The sequence below is a fragment of the Synchiropus splendidus genome, chromosome 4, assembly GCF_027744825.2.
Source record: "Synchiropus splendidus isolate RoL2022-P1 chromosome 4, RoL_Sspl_1.0, whole genome shotgun sequence".
In the NCBI taxonomy this organism is placed as follows: domain Eukaryota; kingdom Metazoa; phylum Chordata; class Actinopteri; order Syngnathiformes; family Callionymidae; genus Synchiropus; species Synchiropus splendidus.
In genome coordinates this window covers 27,145,847-27,170,315 of record NC_071337.1, presented here as the reverse complement: position 1 = coordinate 27,170,315, position 24,469 = coordinate 27,145,847, and the positions used below count along the sequence as shown (strand labels likewise).

The 24,469-nt window shown below is 41.5% G+C and overlaps 1 protein-coding gene across 2 annotated transcripts in view; it reads left to right on the top strand.

The window, feature by feature from the left end:
- Positions 1–24,150, top strand: part of pawr (PRKC, apoptosis, WT1, regulator) — a 45,614-nt gene extending 21,464 nt beyond the window's left edge. For both annotated transcript variants that reach the window (XM_053863126.1, XM_053863127.1), the window contains exons 3-7: positions 9,872–9,997; positions 18,142–18,176; positions 20,475–20,589; positions 22,144–22,248; positions 23,863–24,150. In XM_053863126.1, coding sequence (XP_053719101.1) covers positions 9,872–9,997; positions 18,142–18,176; positions 20,475–20,589; positions 22,144–22,248; positions 23,863–23,949 — 468 coding nt within the window. In that variant the 3' untranslated portion in view covers positions 23,950–24,150. The remainder of the gene's footprint in view (positions 1–9,871; positions 9,998–18,141; positions 18,177–20,474; positions 20,590–22,143; positions 22,249–23,862) is intronic.
- Positions 24,151–24,469: the final 319 nt, after the last annotated feature.

Sequence of the window (24,469 nt, the reverse complement as noted above, 5' to 3'; positions counted from 1 at the left end):
TATAGTAACAGCTTGAGAGCCATTCACAGTGGTTTATGTCAGTTCACTTGTAAAACTATGGAAAAATTATATTACTGAGTGCTGCTTTATTTTGGGTCAGTTATGATACCAAGACTATTTCAAGTTTCACATCAAGAAGTTATTTCGCCTCCACGGAGGAATGTCCGGCCTGCTACCCAGAGATCTCTAAGCCCTGCCTCATTACAGAGATAATGTCATGTAGAAGCTAAACAAATACCTTAAGCGACTTCTGAACCGGGCTCAATTCAATTATTTTTCAAAGGAGCATGCCAGACGAGGGCTCTCTGCGTAAAATCAAATTTAGCAATGAGATTTGGTGGCTTTGTCTGAAATAAATTGTCTTCTTTGTCTGGTTAGCCCATTCTGGGTTTCCCACATCTGCATTATTTAGCAAAAGAGGCCACAGTTTTTTCTTGAGGACGATGATTCACCGCTGCGGACATTTGTTCTCTTAGACAGCAAACAATGGTGGAGAATGGCAAACACTGAATAACCCCTTCATAATTAATAACATGCACCATCAAGGAAAGAAGGAATTATTTTTTCCAGGTGGTCCGTGTTCAGGAATTAGACCAGAGTTAAAAACATAATTCTTCAGTTATGGCTTGCTTAAAAATGCAAGGGCTAATTTATGAAAGTAAGGTGGAGCCACTCTCAGGCCCACCATGAAATAATTCTAATATGGTCAAACGCTTCTGAAAAGGCAAGACAGGTAAGCCTGAAAAAGAAAAAAACCCAAACGGGTCATGTGTGGAAACATTATTCCTCTAAGTTTTTTTTCTGGTCGAGCACTGCCATCAGGTGCATTAGGGTTGCAACTGCCTTCCATCTCCCTTATTTGCAAACACTCTTGAGCACCCCTGTGATTAACCTGACTCACCACTTGAGGTTCTCTCGAGCAGCATCCATCACTGGCCGCTCTGCAGGTCCTGTATAATTGGTACAGAATACAAGTGTCTCGATTATACGCAGCTATTGTCTCGTACCGTGGGGTGGATTTTAAATGACTTCAGATCCTGAGAGTAGATGTTGCTCATGCTCTTGTGACTTGTGACCTTGTATAAGCATTATTCCCTCATAGGCTGAGAAAAGCAACTTAAATACCCACCGGACGAACTCTGTAAAACACACTTGTGAAACTCATGCAGCATGACGGTGGCAAATGAAGGAAGTAATATTCCTGCCTGTTGTAATTTGCAGACATCACCCATCAAGTCTAAAAGCCTACATTGAGTTAATTTCAACTGTTGTGAGTCACTTGTTTAGAATGTTAGCCTTCTACCCATAAAACTACCTTTTACCAATTAAAAGTGGGTAAACCACGGCCCTTGGTTTGGAGGACTCATACATACATGCAGCGTGGATTAGGTCCTTATCCGAACATGAAAACTGGCTGAGTTCTCTGTTTTGAAATACTTGGCTCTCGCGTCATTGAGAAGTCGTACAATGTGAAAAAGCCATTACCACTGCGGTTTGCTGCGGCTGCATTCATGGACGACTGGATGCGGTACACTTGGCTTTAACTCCTGCCAGCAAATCTGTGGCTCTTTTGATAGGTCAATGAAACCTGAATAGTCCCAGAGTTTCTGGAGCCCTGAATGACTGCAAGTCCTTCGCCAAGAATACCGAGCTCCCGCCGCCAAAAAACATGATGTCCTAGATGAAAGCTCCAGCAACCGCCTCGTTCTAATTAGATAATCCCATGCAGAAGAAAAGCTACTCCTCATAATGTCAATCTCCATGGTCATTTTTTTTGTGCCAAGAAGTCAGCTGATGATACACTTCTGAGTTTACGTCCTGTACAGTGGTAGATAATCTCAGAATGTGGTCGTAGCCAGCAGCATTCAAACCCTCATTCGGTCAAGGATTAGGCTCGTGATCATAAGAAAGAGTCTTATGAGAATAACTGGTTGACAGAAGATTATTTTTATTGTTTCACATATGGACAGGATTTAAAGAAAAACTGGGTTCAGATCATTTTACATGTTTATTGTATGTAACAAAGGCTTTTGGAGAAACAGCCTGCTGGCAGCCCTCTTTGCTGACTGCTGGTTGCTTTTTGAATTCAACTCATTGAACTGATGCCATCGGATGTCCACTGAGTTTTAGCTTCAACTTCTTGATCAAGATGGTTAAAGTTGCGAACCAAATATACCATCGGCAACAGCAGTGAAGAGATGATACAGGAAAATGACTGCGTAATGAAACATGAGGAGAGAGGAGAGGAGAAATAGCTTGTGGCATCTAATGCACTGTTTTTACCTTAACATTTGAATGCTGCTAATAGGTGTGACTGGACAGTTTGGCCTTGTTTCTGAGCTGAGGAGCAGGATAGCTGTCGATGTGCTGAGTACAAGGACCAGGATAAAGGAGCGTGACAAATTCGTTGTGTAGTCAATTGATTTATAATAGTCACTTATTCCGTGGGGAGTAAGATCATTTTCCAGCCCATTTGTTTGCTTTTTGCATTGACTGATAGGACTTTACTAAGCTGAACGGGACATCAAAGTCGGTCTTTTTATTGCCAGGATCTGCCAGGAGTCCTCATTCAGGTGTACTTTTCCATGAAACATCAACTTCCATAGACATTAAACAGGGATTAAGGCCTTAGTTGAAGGGGATGAAGATGGAAATGTGAGAGTGGCAGGATCTTGTCTCTCTGCCCTTTTCTCTTCGGCATCAACGTTTGTGTGGTTTCCAGTTGATTGTGTGGTTTTTCCAAATCCTTCCTGACTTTGGGCTGCTGAATGGAAAATAAGCAAGCTCTGCTGCATTTCTGTGAAGAGCACAGACCTTATATTTGCAATAGAGATATGTCAAAACACAGCAGCTCCACTGTCTGGTCTAAGCTTTGGTGATGAAAACAGATCAGGAAGGAATGGAGTATGCATCACTGCACCAGAGGGGAAACTAGATTTAGGTTGAACAATATACACAGCCGCTTCTCCAGAAAATGTTCTGATTCTTCTCCGCTTTGAGTTGGTGTTCTCCTGCTCCACGGCGGTGACACACAGATGTTAAAACTATCAGCCCAAAGCTCTTCTCTTAACTTCAAACGAAAGCTGATGTTGCTCACTATCTGTCATGTAATGAGAGCGGGGAAGTCTCTGCAGGCGAGACAGGGCAACTTGATATAAATCTCTCAGGTTTTGAAGCCTTATTTATCTTCTTAATCCACCCTTTTCCAGTGGTTTTGCATTAACTTTGGGTCTCTTAAAGTCTTAGTGCAGGGGTGCCCAAACTATTTCAGCTCTCGAGCTACTTATAAATGACCAAGTCACAATGATGTACCGACCATAAAAATGCTCAACAAATATTTATTTCTAAACATATTGAGTATTCTTTATTGTTCATGGTTGCTATTTCCCTCTGCAGCAGGTACAGAAAAAGACACCTGGTTGAGTAATAATATCAATGTTAGAGGAATGTTAAGATAATTTCCCCTTGACATTGAATGTGGAGATTGTTGTCATATAACGTATAACAACAAAATAATTTTGCACTTTTGTTGGATGCACAATGTTTTAGCTCCAATGAACAACAGGATGAACAGTGAAAGTGTTTTTCAAGTTTTGCTTGATTATACTAAATTATTTTTTTTTACACATTAAATGGTTGCTATTTAGTTCAGATTTTTTAAATAAAATATTTTAGTCATTACAATTTGAGTTTGATCAGTCTATCAATTATGTAACTTTAGTAAATTGGTGGTGTGGTTATTAGCATGTGGCTGATGATGTAAAAATTCAGGGTTATTTTGTTCCATTTCATGGTTTGGTCACTATTCAACAACCAAAAAATTTAGTTTATGCTTCACACTCTCAACAAATAACTCCACATTCTTGAATTTCATCACTTCGCTGGAACTGTCTCCCCAAAAGTCCATTTTTCAGGCAACTACAGTGATGCCTGACATGCAGATGTTGACCCTCATCCCTTACCACCCTGTAGCAGAATGCTCCAGTGATCCCACCTGTCCCCAATGAAGCAAAGAATGGAACATTACATATTACTGAGGTTCTCACACAGATAAAGTATATATATATATATATATATATATATATATATATATAGTGGAACATTAAAGCGACTACGTAATACAATGGTTTGCTATTAATATCCATATTTAAATAGCCCTCGTGACATAAAAATAAAGGACTGTTGAATAGCGTGAGCAGCTGCAGCCTCAGTTATTATAATGAAATTATTCTGCTCCGACATCTGCTGCATTCGACTCAGTGGGTTTGTTTCTTTGACCTGCTGGCAGTGCTTCTCATCCAAATTTATGATGGCATTTGCATGGCTATTGTGTGAGACTAGTCCCTCATATAGGCGTGTTAAAAAATATGTGTTGACAGTGATTTGTTCAGGAGTCAAGTTTGAAAGTAACGATAACTGAGCAGTGATGGTGTGGTCCATTGAATGATCTGAGCTGACGTTACGTTCATTGTTATATTGTTATTTTCCTAGGATGAAACCCTTCAAAAACAAACCCCCAAATTGTTTGTGTGGCTTTTACAAAAATGATCAGGTTGTCTTTATTTAAGCCGCGCGGCGACAAGGAAGACTTCTCGTCCGACTGAGTAAAAGTCTGTTGAATTGCTTTAAGAAATCAAGTCAGTCTGTCTTAGATAATGGAATTTCGTCTTTGCTGTTCACTAGTTTTGATAACTGCTCACATTGAGACTCCCTTCACGGTGTGCTGACTGAAGTTCTACCACATTCACCGGACTGAAAAGGACACAGGCCAGAGAACAAGTTTGGCTAGTTCTAGTGAGCCGTTTCCCACAGATGTATTAAAGCTCTTGGAGAGCGCCAGATTTATTTTTCTCGCTCCCTGGTCCCGCTGAGTCCAACTGTCGTGCCTTTGGGCCAAAGCTCCATCTGACAGATTCAAAAGACCGCCGATGCTTCTGTGTCCAGGTCAACAGTCACTGTGGAACCCCGTTGTTTTCCTAAAACCTGTTTTTCTCTTCAGTGCCAGTAGAATGTTGGCGTGAAGAGAGGATTAAATATAATTGCTTACCAAAGGGAAGAGTTTTCACTTGGCTCACTCAAGTCGATAAGTTTTTAAAGTTGATGACTGCAGCCTGTAATTTTAGCTGTCCAGTACTTCTGAGAGAGAGATGTGAACACCGGCTGTTTTGGGCCACCGTCCCACCTCTCCAGGACAGAGCAAGCCCTGGCAGTGCTCTGCAGCTCTGGGCCAATGGTCGTCCCTCCCATCCCCACATCCCCTGAAACCTTCTTGTCCTGATTAAAAGATAGCGGCCATCAGTGTGTCGCTCCTCTGCTGTAGATCATTTTAATGTACCCACTGTGACCTGACAAGAGACAGCTGATTAATACTCACAAGTCATTACACCAGCAGAGAGCCCATATTTATGTTTGGATATAAATCAGAGGGCGAAATGGTTACGACACCAGAAGAGCCGCAGCAGCATGTCTCACACTAAGGTCTGTGGATACTATCTGCTGACCTTTTTATTGGGAGGTTATTGCATGATAAATACCATGCATTAAAGCCCATAACAGCTTTATGCCTGTGTGCTGTTTTAGTGCCCATATATATTATATTCACATGCCACTATAGATAACAATGGGTAAAGGCCCTTTGGCTCGTATTCCTTATCTGTTCTCCCTTGTGTTTTTAGCTTGTTTTTCTGACAATTCAAACAGCTGTGGTGTATTTATTCAGAAAGAAATATGGTTAAGAGACCTTTATTAAAAGGTGCTCCCCTATATTTGTTCTTATTGACATCAAATTTGATTGAAAAATATACTGTATATATTTGTGTCTTCAACTCGATTGAAGATTTTTGGTGACTCAAAGGGTTGGATGTGGCCCACATTAAATATGAAAAGATTGTTTCAGTTCCTTAAATCTTCTGATTACTATTGTATACATGTGTCATGCCAGGTCAACAGAGACTATTGCCTCTTATGGATTTGCTGCCTTTGTTTGTCTCCCTGCAAAATCAGTCAATAGATTTCAATTTCATTTTCAAGAAATTTGCATTTCATCCCGGAAATTTATGAAGGATTTATGGCTCTGGGTCTGAGAAAGCTGCTGCACCGTGTTCAGGACAGCTTGCAATTTGGAAAAATGCACTGTACAGTGCTATTAGCAAGACTGCTTCTTTGTGGTGAAAATGTATTCATGTTTGTTTTGCTGAAGACAATTTCAAGTCGTTTGCCAACCTGTGAACTTGGATGTAACTGCTACTCAAACTTAGAGTCTTCCTTAAGGTCTTGTAAGCAGCATCAACTAATGCCTTGGGGACCATCCTATTTCTCTTGGATTAGTCTGCTCAGTGCAGGGAGCTCAGGAAGGGTTTGAAAATGATCAGTGTATAAATGGTATAAATTTGTGGTGGAAGGTGCCCTCAATTCCGTCATTTGAAGTTGAATATACCCACAAAAGGCAGTCGGGACACATTCTGTACCTACACCATCGTCGCCTGAATCCAGCATTGTTCCCAGCGTGCTGAAGATAGCAGACTCGGACAAAAGTCTCATCAGAAATGAGCTTCAAATGTGGAGCATTATAAGTGGATGAAATTCATGATACCACTAGAAATGAGCTGCGCTGTGTGGGTGCTCATCTAGTGGCATGCACTGTGGAACAACGGTTACGCTGACATGCACAGTTAATATCCCGTCTTTGTCTTTGGTTGAGAGAGTGGTTGTGGTGGCAGGTTATGTAACATACGTCAACATACATGTAGGTGTTGAAATGTGCAGAGTCAGCAGTCTTCTGCAGCGTCTGCTGAGTTTCACTGGTGAGGTAGTCGAATTTATGTTCCAACTATACTTAGAGGCAATTATGGTGGTTTCTTCTGTATATGGGCAAATAATCAGGGGTTAGACTCTGTTAAGTGGCTGACACCTTAAAAGGAAGACAGAAGAGTTTTGGAAAGTGAAATGTTTGCGGTTGTGAAGAACTCTCAGCTGTTGAATACACAGCTAAACAACCAAAGACTTTTTAGCATGTCCGTTGGCATAAATCACTCTGACAAGCAGGGAAGTGAAACAAGCAAGCTGTACTTTTCCTGGCACTTTTAAATCTTGCTATTGAGTTATCAAACTTCAAAAATGTTTTTTATCCTTAAGGCAGTTTCCAACCGCGAATGTCGAGTCCAGTAGTCTGTCACGCTCAGCTCCAGTTGTGGATCCAGTAATTCGTGTGCACAAGCGGGGTGATGGACTCAGGGATTAGATGGGAGCTGGCCAAGATACTGTTTTATTTAACTGTATTTAGAGGGCTTGGGAACCTTTTGGATGAGAAAACACTGGGATCCAGAAACCTGTCGGTAGTTAAGATTGTTTTAGATTCCTTCATACACAAGTTGTTCGTGGTCCTAAATACCTTGAAGTGGCAACTTACAGCATGCATGTGAGCTCTGAAACTGACTTTGCTCAACTGCTCTTTTTGTTCTTTATGACCCTGAATTATATATTACTGCGTGTGAAGGTTTAAGCACCAATTTATTGTGCATTTTTGTTTAACCTGGTTAGCGCCAGGTTTCTGAATTGTGGGAATCAAGTCTTCTTCTCAGATGCAATACTATGTAACAGTTAAAGAGAACGAAAACGATGCTTTGTATGTATCTCGATACGCATTACTGAGGTGAATGCAGACATTTGAAATACGAATACTGTGGATGAGAAGAAAAACGTAATGTAGCAAGTGCACCTCACCTTTTGGCCTGCTTGACTTGTCAACAAAGTTTCTCTCGTGCCATCACTTTATTCCGTGTCTCTACAGTTCACATGGTACACTCAGAAAAGGAACAGACATCTTTTAGTGAGTCATTACTTTTCAGAAAGTGGTTGAACTTCCCCAAGACATTTCGGGTCAAATTGAGTGTATCCTGGAGAAATAAAATCAGTTGATATTGGGGTGAAAAGCAGCCCTTATAAGGTAACACTAGTCGCCCCCTTTTCCTTGTCTGAAATACCAGAGGGCAAAGATGGAGCAGCTTTTGCAATCCAAAGTAAACTGCCACACAAATTTCATCATAGCAGAAGGGTTTAGTCACTGTATGTCTCACTATGTTGACACAGTCTGGTCTATTTTTAGCTTCTATGGCACCCCATTGAAGTTGCAGACTCTGTGTGGGTTTGTATCAAGCAGGTACGATATTATGCAACTTTGTGCAAGAAGTTGTAAATGAGGTTGTTTTGCCTGTTCCTACCTGTACAGACAAGCGAGTGACTTGAAGTTGCTTTGAGAGGCAGAGAAAGTCCCTGTAAAAAAAGGAGCCGGTGTTTTCCCAAAGGACAGCTGATAAACAGTTTGGCAGGAAAGGCTTCTCCGATGACTTCATTTCTCGTTAACCTTGTAAGGCTATTTTTACCGCTGAAGATCGGCCATCTTCCGTTCAGTTCAGAATTTGAAACAGGAACGGGTGTTTTCATTGTGGTCCTCTGAGAATCAGGCTTTGAGCGGAGAATGTAGACGAACGTCAGGCTCTGCTTATGCAATTCATTTTCAACGGCTTGTGACAGATGAACTCCTTCAGCTCACCACACAGCTCGCTGTAACATGATCCAAATGGAAAACACACAAACATGATGAATTCAACTTCCCCTTGAGGACAGAAATCTGGTTTTGTCAATGAGCATGAACACAGAATCCTGGATAGCCGGTGAATTAATAGACCACAGAGGAACACGGGATAGTTGTCCTTATTATAAGATGGGTCTGAACAGAGAGGATTTGGTTACCACCTTGGTTTTACTTGGAGAACGTCACTGTTAAAGATTTTCACAAACGTTCACAAACTCCCAATATATTCAGCTTCTGCAGCTCCCTTCCAGGGCAAGACATGCTCCTCTAACAACTGTGTTTTGTTGTCGTGGGATATTCCGCTGAACTTAAAGTTCTGTCTGACTGTTCTTGGAGGTTAAAGGGCCTGGAGATGATCCTCATGCTGCTGCCAGACCAGTGTCCATAGAGCCTTGAACTATGTGTAAGCCACAGCTCTACAGGGATTCCTGGAAGTGAATGTGACCGTGCCCTAAGAGGATTAGAAGACAGAAGAGTTTGTCTGTGCAGATCTGGATGTTGATTTGGCTGTTTTGGTGGGAATGAACTTGCATGTCACCACTCATGAAAACCAAAGCGACATAGTTAATGTTACTGGAACTGGACTGGGAAGCCAAAACAAAAAAGTAACCTCAAACGCTGTGTGTTTAAAAGGTTATGGTGTGGGCCACTGAGAGGGATGCTTTCACAGAGACCCTTGTCAGTGTGGTTTCTCAAAAGACCTTAAGAAACTGCTCCCTGATTCACATTAGCTAGGGACTAATTTCCTGTAGTACTCTCCAATAGGAATTACATTTAATTCCTATTTCAAAAACAATATGGACAATTTGCCCTTCATCGTTCCAACTCTGATGGCTTTTGTATTGTGTGTGGATAATGTATTCTTTATTTTTGATATTGTTATTTGATTATTTTTTTAGCCACAGTATCATTCTCCGATCTAATCCTCTAAAAGTTGCACCATATTCCTGATTTATTTTTGTTGTCTCTTCTTTGTCGTGTTGTGTTTTCTCGATCTGCTAAATTGAAGTGGCAGGTTGCAGAGCGGTCCTTAGTTTATCAATGTATATTTAAGAGTTATTTTGACATTGCGTTATTGAGCACTCTGGTGCAGTCCAGGGAACGTATCAATGAAGCTGTTCACTTCAGAGGAAAAGTGTTCTGGTCCAGAACTGTATTAGCTATTGAAGGATCTAAGAAGAAGACATTAACCTAACAGCCATTCAATTTGAATACTTAGATTCTATTACTCTCTCAGTATAATTTTCCGATCTTGATTTTCTTCTCATCTTTTTCTAGAGTCTTGATGAGCTTGATGATGACGACACGGGGGAAAAGGAACGACAAGAAGAGGACGAGCTGGTTCAGGCGAACACTTTCCAAAACGAAGCCATGACAGCTGAGCCCACCACCGGCCAACTCGTGGTACGTCTTCACATTAACATGAATGATGAAATGGTTACGGAGTCTATCTGTTTGCAGCTAATGTGAGCCAGAGAAACGTTGAGGTTTAGTCAGAGTTGCCAGCCATGGAGAGGCACTGTTGCTCAGGGAGACAGGCTGCATTCTGGAGTTGAAAAGAATGTCTCTGCATTTCATCATTGCTGGAAAGTGCTGCAAAGAAGAAGAGAGAAAAATCCTATAATTCCTCTAAATCTTTTACTCAGAGGCCTACTGTTTAAGGAAGGTGCTGTTCTTCCAATGCTGGTGGCTGTTGCAACATCAGGGAATTGAGATAACCATCAGTTCTGCAACACGTCCCACAGTGTAATATATCTTGTATTCACATTTTATAAAATGTTTACGACCATTACTACACTGTGATGTTCTTACAAACTCCTGCAATATGTTTATGTAACAGCCCGAGCATACAGGCGCATAAACACTGCTTAACAACAGGTGAAATATAAAGGTCTGACAAATGATTTCAGTGGGATATAAAATACTTTTTAATTGAATGTCAAAGCCAGGATGCTAAGAGGCGTGTTTCTCATTTATCATCCTTTCCGCTTCAGCGCAATCCGTGTCTGTGAGTCTGACTGACTGAGGCTGTTTACTCAAAGTGATGGCTTGTGTATGAAATATGTAAATAAACAGCGAGCTAACAAGAGAATTCTGACAGCACCTGCGGGAGTTCGTGAGGAGCAGTGAAAAGCAAAAGACCATGAATAGACAAACATTTCAATATATTCTTCGCAGTGCTGGCCAGCCAACTGTCTGTTTGGAGAGTCTCGAGCAATCATCTGAAACAGAATCCATTGCATGGTATCAATTCTTGCTTTAGGCTAGAAAGTAACACAGACCAGATGCAGCCATGCATAAGCAATGCATCCTCGTCCAAGCAGTTCTTCTTTGGACTATATGGATGTATATGCCGTCATTTTAAACCTTTATTGTTTGGATCGACTCTGTGAAATTTCATTAATTTATGACTGCAATGCATCCAGATTCCTGAGAAGATTCTTCGTGCTGTGTTTGGACTTGTGGGCAGTGATAGCTTTGCTTTCTTAGTATCGCCTGTGCGCCTTCGTAACGGGGATAAAAAAATGCACATTGTGTTCTTCATCACTCACAATATTTCAATAACACTCACTCACAATATTATGCATCTCATACTCGATAAGCCAAAGTTTTTGTGTGGCTGTGTGAAATACCTCTACCCACATACCTGTGGCATGAGTGCTGGGATGGTTACATAAAATACAAATGAAGAGCTGGTCCCTGGATTTATTATGGAGCTGTCACTTTGGCATCTGCTATAACTTCGCACTAAATACAGTGTTCCTCCAAGGCCTCGTTTATCATGAAGACTTGGGCAGCTGCCATGTCTTGCTGCTACGATGTACAGTGTCCAGACGAGCCTCTTGGCTGGTATCAGGATATCTGGACGTTTTATCAGGCTCAGTCGTCTCTGTGGGAATCATGGCATTTCACTGTCAAAACAAGCCACTCTGTTGTGAGCTACTTTTATCGGCGTGTCTTGTCTATTGTCTATTTGAGGAACATTGCAGTCATTTGTGATGCACAGGAACACACACGTCCAGGTGTGCTCAATGTGTTGAGTGTGATTTAGAGAGGCCCTCTGCAGGCATGTGGTCCTAGTTCTAAACTTTGGTATGCGATCCATATGAGAAAACCTGCCCCACTGATCCAGCTGCCAGAACTAAATGGAACATTCCTCAGGATCGTCTGCTTTTGCTGCGGCACCTCGCATTTATTTCCGTCTCGCATATAAAACTGAGACTGTCACAGTTTCCTTCTAGCACCTTTGATCGAGGTGGAATTACAATTAGCACCATTCTGATTCGCGGTGAAGCTGCAGTGCAACATTTTAAGGGCTGGACAAGATTTACATTTGCTTCCTCCATTTTCAGCATTCAGAGATTCATTCTCGCTATATAACAACCTGTGCTGGGAGTCAGGAAACTAAATTCACACCCTGAAGCTCTAGTTGTGCAGCACGATTTTGTAACAGAAGAAGAACAGAAGTTGGTGGTCTGGTTTACAACACTTTAGAGGGTAGTGGGAGATCTCATTGTCCAGGTACTGGGTTTGAGTTGACAATGTTAAACTCCCCCACTGCCTGAGGGAGTCATTGAGGGAGAAAAATATATTTTAAGAATCCCTGCTCAACTGCCACTGTTGCCCTACTTATCGGAGGTCGGCCGCAGAGGGAATGACGACCTTTCACTGCGACTTCAAAGAGAATACAGTGAGGCTTTAAGTGCTGGTGACATGTTTTTGACAGTTTTTGTAGGTTTTGGAAAGCAGAAATTCTTCACAATATGTATACATTCATACAGCTTCTATTCTGCTCCAGAGGAAGTGTGCGGGTGCCAATCTCAGCATCAATGGGTGATAGGCAGGGGACACCCTGGACAAGTCGCCAGTTCATCACAGGGCAACACATATTCACATATTGACATTCTCACTTATGAACAATTTAGAGTGCTCAATTAACCTCAACCCCAAATGAGCATGTTTTTGGACTGTGAGAGGAAACCGGTGAAAACCTGCACGCACACAGGGACAAAATATTATGTGGCTAGCAGAGGTCTGGCCCGTTTTGTAACCAAGAATGCTGCCTCTTTCTAGCGATAGTTTTCTTTTTTTGGTTAGAAGTTTTTTTCTTCTCGTTGTATTGTACATTTATTTAACTTTCCTACGGATCTCGAGTTCCGTTACTAGTTTGTGGAGGTCTCCCTGGCTGAAATGGCTGCTCCAGTGGAAGGGTGTTGGTCAAGCTGGACATCCAGTAACCTGTGGAATGGCGGTTAGAATCTGCTCCACGAAGCAGACCTCCGGACATTTTAATGAATTCTGGTTGGAGGAGGTGTGGATGAGTCTTTCCAGCGCAGTTACAGTTGATACAACTGCTTCTCCGTCACACCTTGTTCCGTCATGTAATTACTCAAACAGATTCCAAGTTTGTTTCATTCCAGACAAGCCTTTAGTTCAATGTACTTCTGGGCGTCTTTGGGACGTCCAACACTTAAAGACAGGAGAAACTGGACGCCCAAAATTTCAGATCTCTATAGTCCCTGAATACTAGTGCCATCTATGCATTCCATTAAAAGGGTGATAGTTCCTAGTGATTTTGCTGAGTTTGATCAACATTCGCAGATTCTCATGCCTTTGTGGACCTGTGGCTTTACCATTGCCAGCACCATATTGTTTTGTCAAGGGTCACTGGAACGCCCTGTTTCAAAATTCTCGCTGAAAGCCTGAAAATAATAGTCAGGCCTGTCATCATTGTGAGCTTTCAGTGCCACACAGAGCATGAGTGTGTGCGGCTGAGTTATGTTTTACAATCGATATAACTCACTCTCATTGAGCACTGATGTCTTGATCCTGGACAGAAAAGGATCTGCTGCATTCAAATGTGCAGCCAGTCCCTACTACAGCAGATCTTCCAGCCTCTTATATACGATATGGAGTATGCAGTATAATGTAAATGAGTCAAATATATGATGCTGAGACCACATAATAAACATCTGCTCATTAGAACACACATTCTCAGGAGGAGACAATGTCCTTTTTTCCTCTGTCAGAACCTTGTTTCTGATTTTATCTGCCCCAAACTTGAATTTAGACTAGTAAACACGGAGCTTAAAGAATGTCGTATAGTTGATTCTAATTCTCCCCTTAAGTACAGTAACTTACTTTCAATGGTGTGTTGAAGAATTCCCTGCTCACCGAAGTCTCTGCCCTTGAATTTGTGCTGGTGAAATCTTCCATTGTGAGTTCAAAGATCAAACCTTGCTGCCTGCAAATCTTCCATCTTCATCACCAGAACAGATAATGACTTGAGTGCTTCTGCGTGGGTTGACAAAACAGCAAGTCTTATCCAGTCTTAAACAAGCCGCTGTAGCAGCGAGCTCAGATCGGAAAGAGCTGTGAATGTGTGAGTGCCGAAGCAGTACAATAGCACATGGTGTTGTTGAGACACCCTCATCAAACCCAAAGTGAGAGTTCATAGTTAAAGTGCTGGTTTCTTTGTTGATGTTTGCCACGATGCTTTCGCTGCTGCAGAAGAGCTTCACGGGAGCTGTCAGTGCTGCTCAAGCATGATGAATGAAGTTGAACGGCCTTGTGAGTGCTGAAGTCTTCACACATGAATTACACTGACCTTGTCCTGCAGATTTATCTTTCACATCATCAGCACCCTGACTAAAGGTGTCGTAAAAAAGGGAGCCAAATTTGTTATTCCTAATTATCATTGTCTTTGCTGGATGTGTTAATCTATGGTGTCAAATGTGACACATTGTTGTGGCATATTTTGCAAATTGCATGACCTCTGCCCTCTTCCTTCTTATAGAAGAAGTCAGATGGCAGACATAGCGGTGGGCTGGCCTGACTAACTGCCTGGCTCTGTTGCCTTCACAAAGGGGGACTCTATATAATATTATATATATAATACTGTATATAGTACCTTATAAAAACCGTCTGGTTCTATTTTCCGAACCTGATGACGTCACAATGTTGCAGTATTGGCGCAGAGCTATCGGGGGACCGATTTGACAGTGCTCCCCTAAATTTAGCTATAGTTCTGTCATTTAGTGTCGATGACATATTTATGTTTTTATTTTGTCCACCTTATGTTAATGTAAATGTAAATGCAAAAGGATGCATAAAGTTTTAGAAATAGGGTTGTGAATGTGAGCAGCTCTTGTTTGAACTGCAAATATCTCTGTATGTAAATGAACCCTGGCAGACAAACAATATTCTCACTCTGCTGCAACCTTCCTTTATGTTGTTATTTTGTCTCATATTTTGACCTTTTCCTCTCTCTGGAAAATAATCAATCCTTTTACTCACCCTTATCAGTTAGCTTAGATGCTCACATCACATCTCAAAGATCTCAAAATAGTGCAGTGTCCTGGCAGATTCCATAAATACATAAAAAAAACCCATCTTGGTTAATTCAAGTCTCGCATGTGTATTGTGAACACACATTTACATTTTGACAGCCTTTTCCTCCCGATGCTGGGGTCTGCAGGGACTAGAGCTCTTGGAATGTCAGTCTCAGCTGCGTTCCTAACTAGACAGACTGAACTAGACTTTACTATTAGAACTTCATAATTGAGTTCTACAGCTTCTTTTTAAAACCAGTTTCATGAAATTCAGAATCCCACAATATATTCCCAAGTTCAATTGAAAAAAGGTGCTTGTACATTTGTAAGAAGGCTTCAGGATTGAGAAACAGCTGCAGCCAATGAATATTTTAATAGATGACTAATCATTGGTTGTTGGAGCGTTTAATGAAATAGTTGAATAATTATCATACAATGTCTCATTAATTAAAGCTCTGTCTCAAGTGACTCACTGCATAACTGGTGAGGCACCTAAGAACATAATGTAAACATTGAACGGAAACATTTTAATATGAATTACAGGGCTTTTAAAGGGGCCCTAGTGTGCATTTCAGCCCTGCGGTAATCGCATTGTACATACTCAGAGGAGCGTTGCATGAGGGCTGCCACTGTCGGATAGTATAGTAGTCGAGTATTCTACCGATTATTTTATCGGAAAAATAATTAAAAAAAAAAATCGGAACGTGTGGATTGCCGTAATATAAAATTCAACAGCTACTCGAGGCTGAAAAAAGTCCTGTTTTGTTGTTGTTGTTTTTCTTTAAATTATTTGGGTAATTGTTTCACCCCTACTATGCATCAAAATAAAGTGTAAAATGTTTTTACAAGTTCTTTGAGGTTAACAAAATGGACACCTGCCGGAAGAACTACTTTTCTAAACAGACTACAACAATGGCTGACACACCACGCTACAACAACTCTGAACAAAATGAAGTGGCTGCAGCTGGGAAAACAAACTGAATCCACTGAGCCTTAATAGTGGGATCATAAGGGAGGCGGAAAATGCTCACCCTAATCTTGCAGTTAAAGTAAAATCCTTCCATCAGGTCCGTCGGCCTGGCGGTTTATCCCGGGTGAGGCGTTATCAATCCCCATAATCCCACGAGTGAGTCCATGAATCATGACATCGTGACACATTGGGTCTACTTTTAAAACCAAGTTGCATAGAAATTCATGACCATTGTTCTTTCACACACCACTCTCACTTCGGTCACTCGAGAGCTCACAAAGTGCACTTCTTCTTTTGATTATTACATTAACATAAAAAGAGTTCAAGCAGAAAGTTTGGACTTTTCAAGTGCACAGTTGGCAGCAGCTGATTTCACAGAGTTCTAGTATAATCCAAGGCGTCACCTAACCCAGCAGCGATCCGCTCTTAATGAGTCTTCTGCTGCAGACGACACCTCTCTCTGTTGTCAGTCCTGCTGAATCTATCAGGGTAGCGCCAGGTACAGGACACCAAGGCTGGGTTTTCATCCCCTCTTAATGGATTGGATGTCAGCGAGACAGAGGAGCCTCTGCATGCTTTAGGTCTTCCACAAACTTTCCTTTCAACCCTCTGGAGTTGTTCTGTGACTGATAGTCAAGTCTCCTCAATCAAACCTGGTGCCCCTCAGTGCTTTAGACTTTAGGAGGGGTGACATTTGTAATCATCTTGCAGCATCTGTGGCACACGCCTCGTTTTTCAGCCGAGTGTGCTGTTTGACTCAAGGTGATGGCGTCTAAGCCGCTCTGTGGTATATACCCAAACAGCCATTAGTTCAAACAACAATGGCAAAAGAAGATGAACATGTATCTCCATGGAGCAAACTAGATTGCCTCTCTAGCTCCAGGGGCTACATGGCTCCTGCTGAACTATTAAATGCAACAAAGCCTGAGTATATATCAGCTCTGCAGCTGGGGTTTTGGAACGTACCCGCACAACCCAGAGGCTTCCCACAAATGGCAATGCTGATAAATATCTCACGCTCTGTTGGAGGAAAATGGTGCTTTTCTGTCGGTCAACACATTCATATTCAGAAATTGTAGCTCATCTTTAAAAAAAAAAAAATGTCCTACCTTCAGATGCAGTGTGATTTACTATTCACACTTGTGCAGTAGTATTTGTATGATAGAAAATATTGTTGGTGCTGACAAATGGAAAGCCGTTAGTCTTTAACCCTTATTTTCTTCCTGAATTGACGTCAAGATGGCGGATGTCTCATCTGGGTTCAAGTTCGTTCTATGGTGCAATAGGAAGAATCAGACCACAAGATTGTTAATTCACAGCAATCCAAGACTGACAGGAAAGAGAACTGAGAGGGAAAACATCTGAAACTAAGGCCATAAAAGGAAAACACACCCTGGAGAACAGAGGTACAATATTCAAAATGATCAAACACATTGAGCAATGGTATAAAAATTGAGTAGAAGATAGATGGAGGCCAGAATACTTAAAGTAGAAAGTAGAAAACAAAAATGAGAGCAAGCAAGCACGTGGTGGTCCAACTCTCACACAGCTGAAACAGAGAGGAGAAAATGAGAAACAGAAAGCATGTGGCAGTCGGAACTGGCACACAGAGATTTTAACTGAACATGCTGAAGGACCAAAGATGTGAATCAGGAAGAGAGAACGAAGCAACAAGTGCAGCTACCTGCATGGCAACAAAGAGGTTCGGGCACACTGCAGTGGAACCAGGACGTTATTGCAGAGTGGATTTTTGCATTGACCCAGTCAAACTCATGGAGGCACAGCACATAAGCATGGATTAATGCTCTGAACTTAATAATCAGATCAGGGGCTGATAATGTTTTTAATCTCGCGTTTATGCTTTTATTATGTTTTATGTCTATTATGTAGTATTTTGTAGTTTTAGAAACTAGTTTGTTTCATTGTGCTTTTTACAACCTTCTTCATGTACTTTATACTACCTGTTATTTCATCTTGCTTTTTCATTGCTGCCATTCTAATATTGTTTTCCTTCTTATTATCTTTATCCTGGTCATCTTCAGCTTAATGTGATGAGATTGTGTTCCTGCCATTGGATCATTTATTTTGTGAACTACTAGGTCTTGTGGTTTGTCTTACCGTGTTTGGCAGCACGTACAGCCGCTTGCCAAAATACGTGAAAAGTGCTTGATAATGAATTGACAGTGGCGTTGCCTTGCAAGATGTGCTGTAAAATGTCTTCATCTGTGTGTCTTGTTGTTACGCAGGAAACTCCAAGACCTGGCGGCGGACGCCACACTGGGTGAGTCTTTTTTCATTGTCGTCACTAGAGATAATCTGGTGCAGCACCAGCCTTTATTATGGACTTCTAAAAACAAGGTGGTATCTTATTTCATAAGAAACCTTCATATAGGATTGAGATAATATTTATTGGGTTTTGTGATGTGTGGCACAGTCAATGTTAAAAAGAAAAAAAAAAGAATGTACAGTACCGGTCTAGACATGTACATCTGGCTTGTGAAACATCTTTAGATAGAAGGTCTGACACATATTTAAACTTAACCAATCTTATAGAGGAGTAATTCAGTTAAGACCCAGTTACCGGTGCAACGCTAGTTTGCTTTTAAAAATGTAATATCAACCTATTTTTCTGAGACAGCAGAACACATTTCCCTGAGAGAAGCAAGATTTTCTTGTGTCATGGCGTCACGCAACAGGTACCATCCATCCACTAGGAGAGGTTTTTATGTGGAGTCATTTCCCATATCAAAGGTCTCTGAGGCACAAGTGACGCCTCTACAGTCTGTGTATTTTATTCCATATTGATGCCTTGAGTTTTTCTCCTTCTGTGGTTGAGTGCTACCACCTGCTGAGGGCCCCAACTATGTCTGATTGGTCCCACCTCTCTCCTCCCTCCACAGCAGCCTGCAGGGTGCTAATGGGCCTCGGTGTGATATTTAGTAGTAGAGTTCTGGATGTTTAAGCTTGTCCTATCGCCCGCTGAGCCCATTTTGATTGTGTGTGTGTGTGTGTGTGTAGATGTGCGCGTGTGTGGCGCATGTAGAAACCTTTTCAAGCAAAATGGTTTAACCCTCTCACTCATGTTCGCATAGTGGTGAGCTTGTGTGTTGACGTTATTCAAGAACCGCAATGACTAAGAGTGGGCGATAACAAGGGCTGCATTTGGAGGTTACGTTGTAAACCTAAAGTGATGTGCTTTGCTTCTCATTACACTAGAAGAATTGAAATCACAAGGTTGAAGTCGGGTTGGCTGTGCTACAAGGTACACAAAGAAGACAGTATGGGACAATTCGGAGTAGTAAAGTACAGAAGGAATCCCTACTTCTTTATCATTTGCAAACCCTTTATAGCACCATATCTTAGGTTTTGCATATTAAATGTGTTCGTATAGAGGACAGCAAACCACTCATCGCTTATCTTCCTGTTCCTTTGTTCTGTAGTCTGACAAGTCTGGTGTCACTTTACCTCGAAATGACGAATCGCATTTGTGAAAAATTGAAATAATTCAAAAACATGAAAAAAACATGTCTAAATATGTTGATGTTGACAGTCGCTAACATCTGAATAAAAGGCTAAAACCGAAAGGGCATAAACACTTGGTACTGTATGGAGGACTGCGTTACGTATTTGGTCGTAAATGATGCCCCATTAGCCTTCTCTCACATGCCTCTGTGTGAGTACTGGAAAGCTGGTTTGGAAGGCTAAAAAATCGAGGGACATGATTTTAAGAACCTTGTTGCACATTAAGTTGAGTTTCTTAAACTGTGAGCTCCGAGTTTATGCAGCCATCTGGTGGCCTAACTGGTTACAGGTCGTGAATTTTGTTGCACCTCAAGGTGTTCTTAGCTGCAGATCATCTCACTTGTTTTACAGAGCCTGAATTATTTGTTCAAGCTTACCTCTCACTACAACCTTTGCAATTTCCCTGTGAGGGCATTTATTTTCTTCACCAAGTTAAATGTTGTAATAGAGAAAATATAGCTTTTAGAAAATATAGTGGCAGCTCCAGTTATCTGGTAGTTGGCATTTGGAAAACTTGCATTGCTCGTCATGCAGGAGACACCAGGTGCCACCCAGCAGATGTACTTTTCAATCGTCGTCTCTGGGTTTTTCCATCCAGCCAGGTGCGTTAGAAAGGTGCAATTGGAAGCATTGAAAAGGGGAAATGGAAAGAAAGTCATTTCTTTCATGCTGCTGCTTTCAAAAACCTTTTATGTCCACTTTCCTGGTTTCTCACTGACGCATTCTCCTGATCCCATTTGAAGTCTTAATATGTAAATTGTTTCTCCATCAGAAGCCTTTTGGCAGAAGTCATGGCAACCCTTTCTGCTGCCATGAGGAAAAAGGCTGATGATTGATGCGTAAGAAGTGAAAGGACAAAAGCCAGTTCTCCTTCCAACCTCTTCTTTTCATGACGGAGGTGTCAGCCACTTGAAATTTAATAACGGAGGAATGAGTCAAACAAACTTTTTTTTTAAACTCAAAATTGAAAGTGGAGGAAGAACTATGACGGTGAATGTCAAGAATATGAAGTTCAAAGGTGAAATATTGTCATGAATAACTCTTGTGTTTGGAACAGCTCCGTCGGATCTGAGGAGGAGCCGCTCCGAAACAGCAGGCCGCGACGTAGTCGTCAAGAAAGAGAGAGGGCCTCTTCGACTCCTCTGGAGAAGAGGTTGGAGGATCTGGAAAAGGTAACCTTGAATATGGCAGACGTTTTGGGGGACTTGATGCTTATTAATCACTTATTAATATTGTAGAGGATGAATTCATTTTCAGGACACAAATGGACACACCCAAACTTACTGGGCGTGAAGCTCAATCGCACTACAGACCAAAATGTCATGCACTGTCCCAGACATGGATGCACAACTGAGAAGCATATAGTATGTAGTGTTGCTTTGATCTGCAGCACCAAAATTACATTAAATACTATTCAGAGTATTGATGATGGCAAATAAGTGTATGTTTGACAGTGAATTTTTGTTTCTTTGTTTGTCCACGGTGACTGTGCAAGCATGTTCAATATATTCTAGGCTTTCACTCTAGACTTCTCATAGTATGACTGATGTTTGTGGATATAAGTGTTGAAAAACATTCTGGTCATCTAGGAGTATCGTGTCTTCCCTGAATTCCCAAAAGCCAAGATCATTAAAAATGCTCTGCTTCATGAGGCTCAATATAATGTTGTTACCACAGACCTCAGCAACAGATGGATCAATACATCATCATGAATACATCTGCTCCATGCTGGGTTGAAGTATAGCTGTCAAACTTTCAAAACAAAACCCTTTTTCAGCAGATGAGGCGCACTGAAACTTCAAAAACCTTCTTGTCAAACAGATGAACTTGTACGGATACATTTATTTCCGCTTGCCAGACTCCTGGGTAACTTTTAAAGTAACCACTCGGTGACCCGAGTGACTCCTCTCTGCCGTATTTGTGTGCATCCAAGCCCTAGAAACACTCTTTAAAATCCCATTTCACACAGATTAACACGGTGTCAAACTTCACTTCCATTACAGGTGGGTGAGTACCTGCCACAGATGTTGCTATTCTACTTATACCGGTAAAGTTCAGATTCAAGAGGGCAGAGTCTCAGATTCAGACCGACAGATCAAAACAAAAGTACAATCGTAAAAGTAAATTTTGACCAGCGTGTGTCTATCACCATGAATGGAGCTGCTGCAGTGCACTTGACCTTTGCTGTTTCTATAAAAATAATGTGAACTAAATGGTAACATATCCACAAGGCCAAGCTGTCAATATGAAAATGCTTCTGATTTATAATACTAATGATAATTCATAGGAAAATTTACAAAAATGTGCCTAAAAAACATACATTTACAAGTGAAGTGGACAAGCCCTTGAATATAAAAGTCCTTAGAAAATTTTAAAAATGAATTCCTTTAAAAACATAGTGGTATGTTTGAATAAAATATACTTAGTAAAAGTGCCATGTAATAACAAAAAATATACAGCATTATGTCAGTGACAAACCTCCAAAAGATAGAGGTAGGAACTGGTGAACGTAAAATGTCAATTTTGGCTCATTCTGGAAAAATACATACGTCATGATTAAAAAATAAGACAAACTGATGACAGACGTAAACCTCAATGTCACTTTGGCATTGGCCTCAGTTGGGCTGGACAGATGCGGCAGTGCCTCACTATTCCTAGTCCTGGTCTGGTGGTCATGGTCATTCAGTTGGGTCTGTGCCATTTTAAAGCAAAGTGTTGCCCACCAGGAGCTGGCCCGGGAGCATCAGGAGAACGCCAGGTTGCTAAAAGCCAACCAGGACAAAGACGACATCATCGTGAAGCTGAAGGACGAAATCGACTTTTTGAACAGAGTGAGTCCAGTCTCAAAGTGCTCTTTTCCATGGGCGATCTATCAAGAGTGTGATCCGCACACAACGACAGTGACAGTGTGAGGACAGTCTAGCGGTTCTAAACCAATCCTCTTGTTAGTTGTTACTTTTTTAATAAACAGTGTATAGTTTTTGATCAAGCTGAAGCCACAACACCCACCTTTGTCAGGCATGTATGTAAACCCTGCTGTGAAAGTTTACACTCTATCACAGAGCCAGTTTCCTCAAGATGACTCAACACACCCAAACATCGTCGGCTGATCAGCGTCCTTACTCGCCTTATTCGACTCTGATTTAGATTTGATTTTGGCCTGTCAGTCATCATCCAGTGATTGGGGTTTGTTGTTGTCAATGAAAAACCCACTCTCCTGCTGAACTGAAGTTTTCTGTGGCAGTAATTGCTAGTAGTCTGTTAATGGAAAGAACTAGACTGTTCACGAATGGTTCACATGTTGAAGAGTGATGCAGTCAAACTTTGAGAAACGTGGTTCTCGAAAAGCATATGATTCTGTACATAACATTTGGCGGTGTTTGGTCCGCTAAAGGGAAATGAAAGGAAACATCTGTGCTGTTATTGCTCACAGGATTATCAGAAGTTTGCTGAAAGTTTGTTGAAAGCAGAGCGCATCCGTGACCTTTATCTATACACCAGTAGAACCAATCATCTGTGTTTTTGAAAATGTTCCTCCCACGAGTGATCCGCTAAAAGCCGGCAGCCTGCACCCTGTTTTTCTGGGTCACTGCAGCTGATAGTAAAATCCAGCTCCAATTTTGGCATCTCTAAAGGCAAAGCCAGCTGGAGAGGATGCATCTCAAACGCTCAAACCTGTCTGAAATATTCTCCTATCGCGCCAGAGTGCAAAGTATTAAATTCATACCTGCGCTCCCATGAATATGAGTCTCTCGCCAAGACCTCCACATGCCCTCCAAAAGCACAGGATGATAGCATCACTTGGACAGGAAGCCTCTCCTAAGGTTTGTGTGGGACAGTGGACATGGTGATAGCTATCAGAGACGTCCCAGAGTGAGTCCACTGCAAGGCCTGATGGGAGATGAGGCTTTGCACACTAGACCAGCCCCCTTATTTGAACCCATATCACGGTGAAGAAATTTGATCCCATCCAGCATTTGACTAAAACTTCCTCTTTACAGAAGATATTTTGGAGCTATCTATTGGAAATTCGGTGTGCAAATGTTCTGTGCGGAGCAGGACAGCCATCCGGTGCAAAACACAAACTAACTTGATCCGAAGTCCCAAACCACGATGCTTCAAATGAGAGTATTAACTTAAGTTGTTTAGCTCGCTGGTCACGCCTCAGTGGCCTCTTACTAATGTGACATTGCAATCTGAAAGTGAGCAGCTGAGACACTGTAGGACCCATGAAGCTGCTAATGATCATATCAAAGTAACAGAATTCTTTTGGAGTGACGTGGCAGGCCAGCAGGGGGCGTTTGATGATCTAATCTCTGAACCAAGCTGATCGGACTGGTGTGAAGGCTGCCTTATCTGGAGCTGTACACACAGGCGAAAACCTGAAGAAAAGCCTTTAATCCAGACCTCAGAATCTTCACGCCATCTTTTCGGTCTGCTCACAGGATCTGGACGATCTGGAAGACGAAAACGAGCAACTCAAACAGGAGAACAAGACTCTGCTGAAAGTGGTGGGTCAGCTGACAAGGTAGAGGCACCAACCTCCGACTCGTCCTTCCTTTACTGTCCAGACAAATATCCATTCTTTCTCATCTTGTTGGTCGTTTCTCTTTGTGTCATGACGTTCAAATGAACCAGGGCCTCCTTCTATCATTGTATTTAATGTAAATGAGTTGTATATAGGGCATCGCACCTTTTTTTTTTTAGGTTTTACACAAAACTGAATGTATGTGCTCCTAAAGCACAAGTCCTCTGCAACTTCTTATGCTTGAAAGTACCAACATTCGTGCACAAACATCGCAGTCGAAATATAATTCTAGCACATAATGTCAGCAGCCAAAGTGGGTATCACAACAAGGCACCACATTTCCATCCTTACAAACACACTCTGAAAATACATAACCTTTTAAATTTGCTTGATGCATTTCATCGTCCTGTGTTCTGTATTTCACTGGCGGAATTTGTCTTTCTGTTTTATCTAAAAGTTTTCTTCTCAAGTGTTTTATTTTATTTCAGAGGTTTGTCTCTTAATGTAGTTTTCTCTTCTTTGGC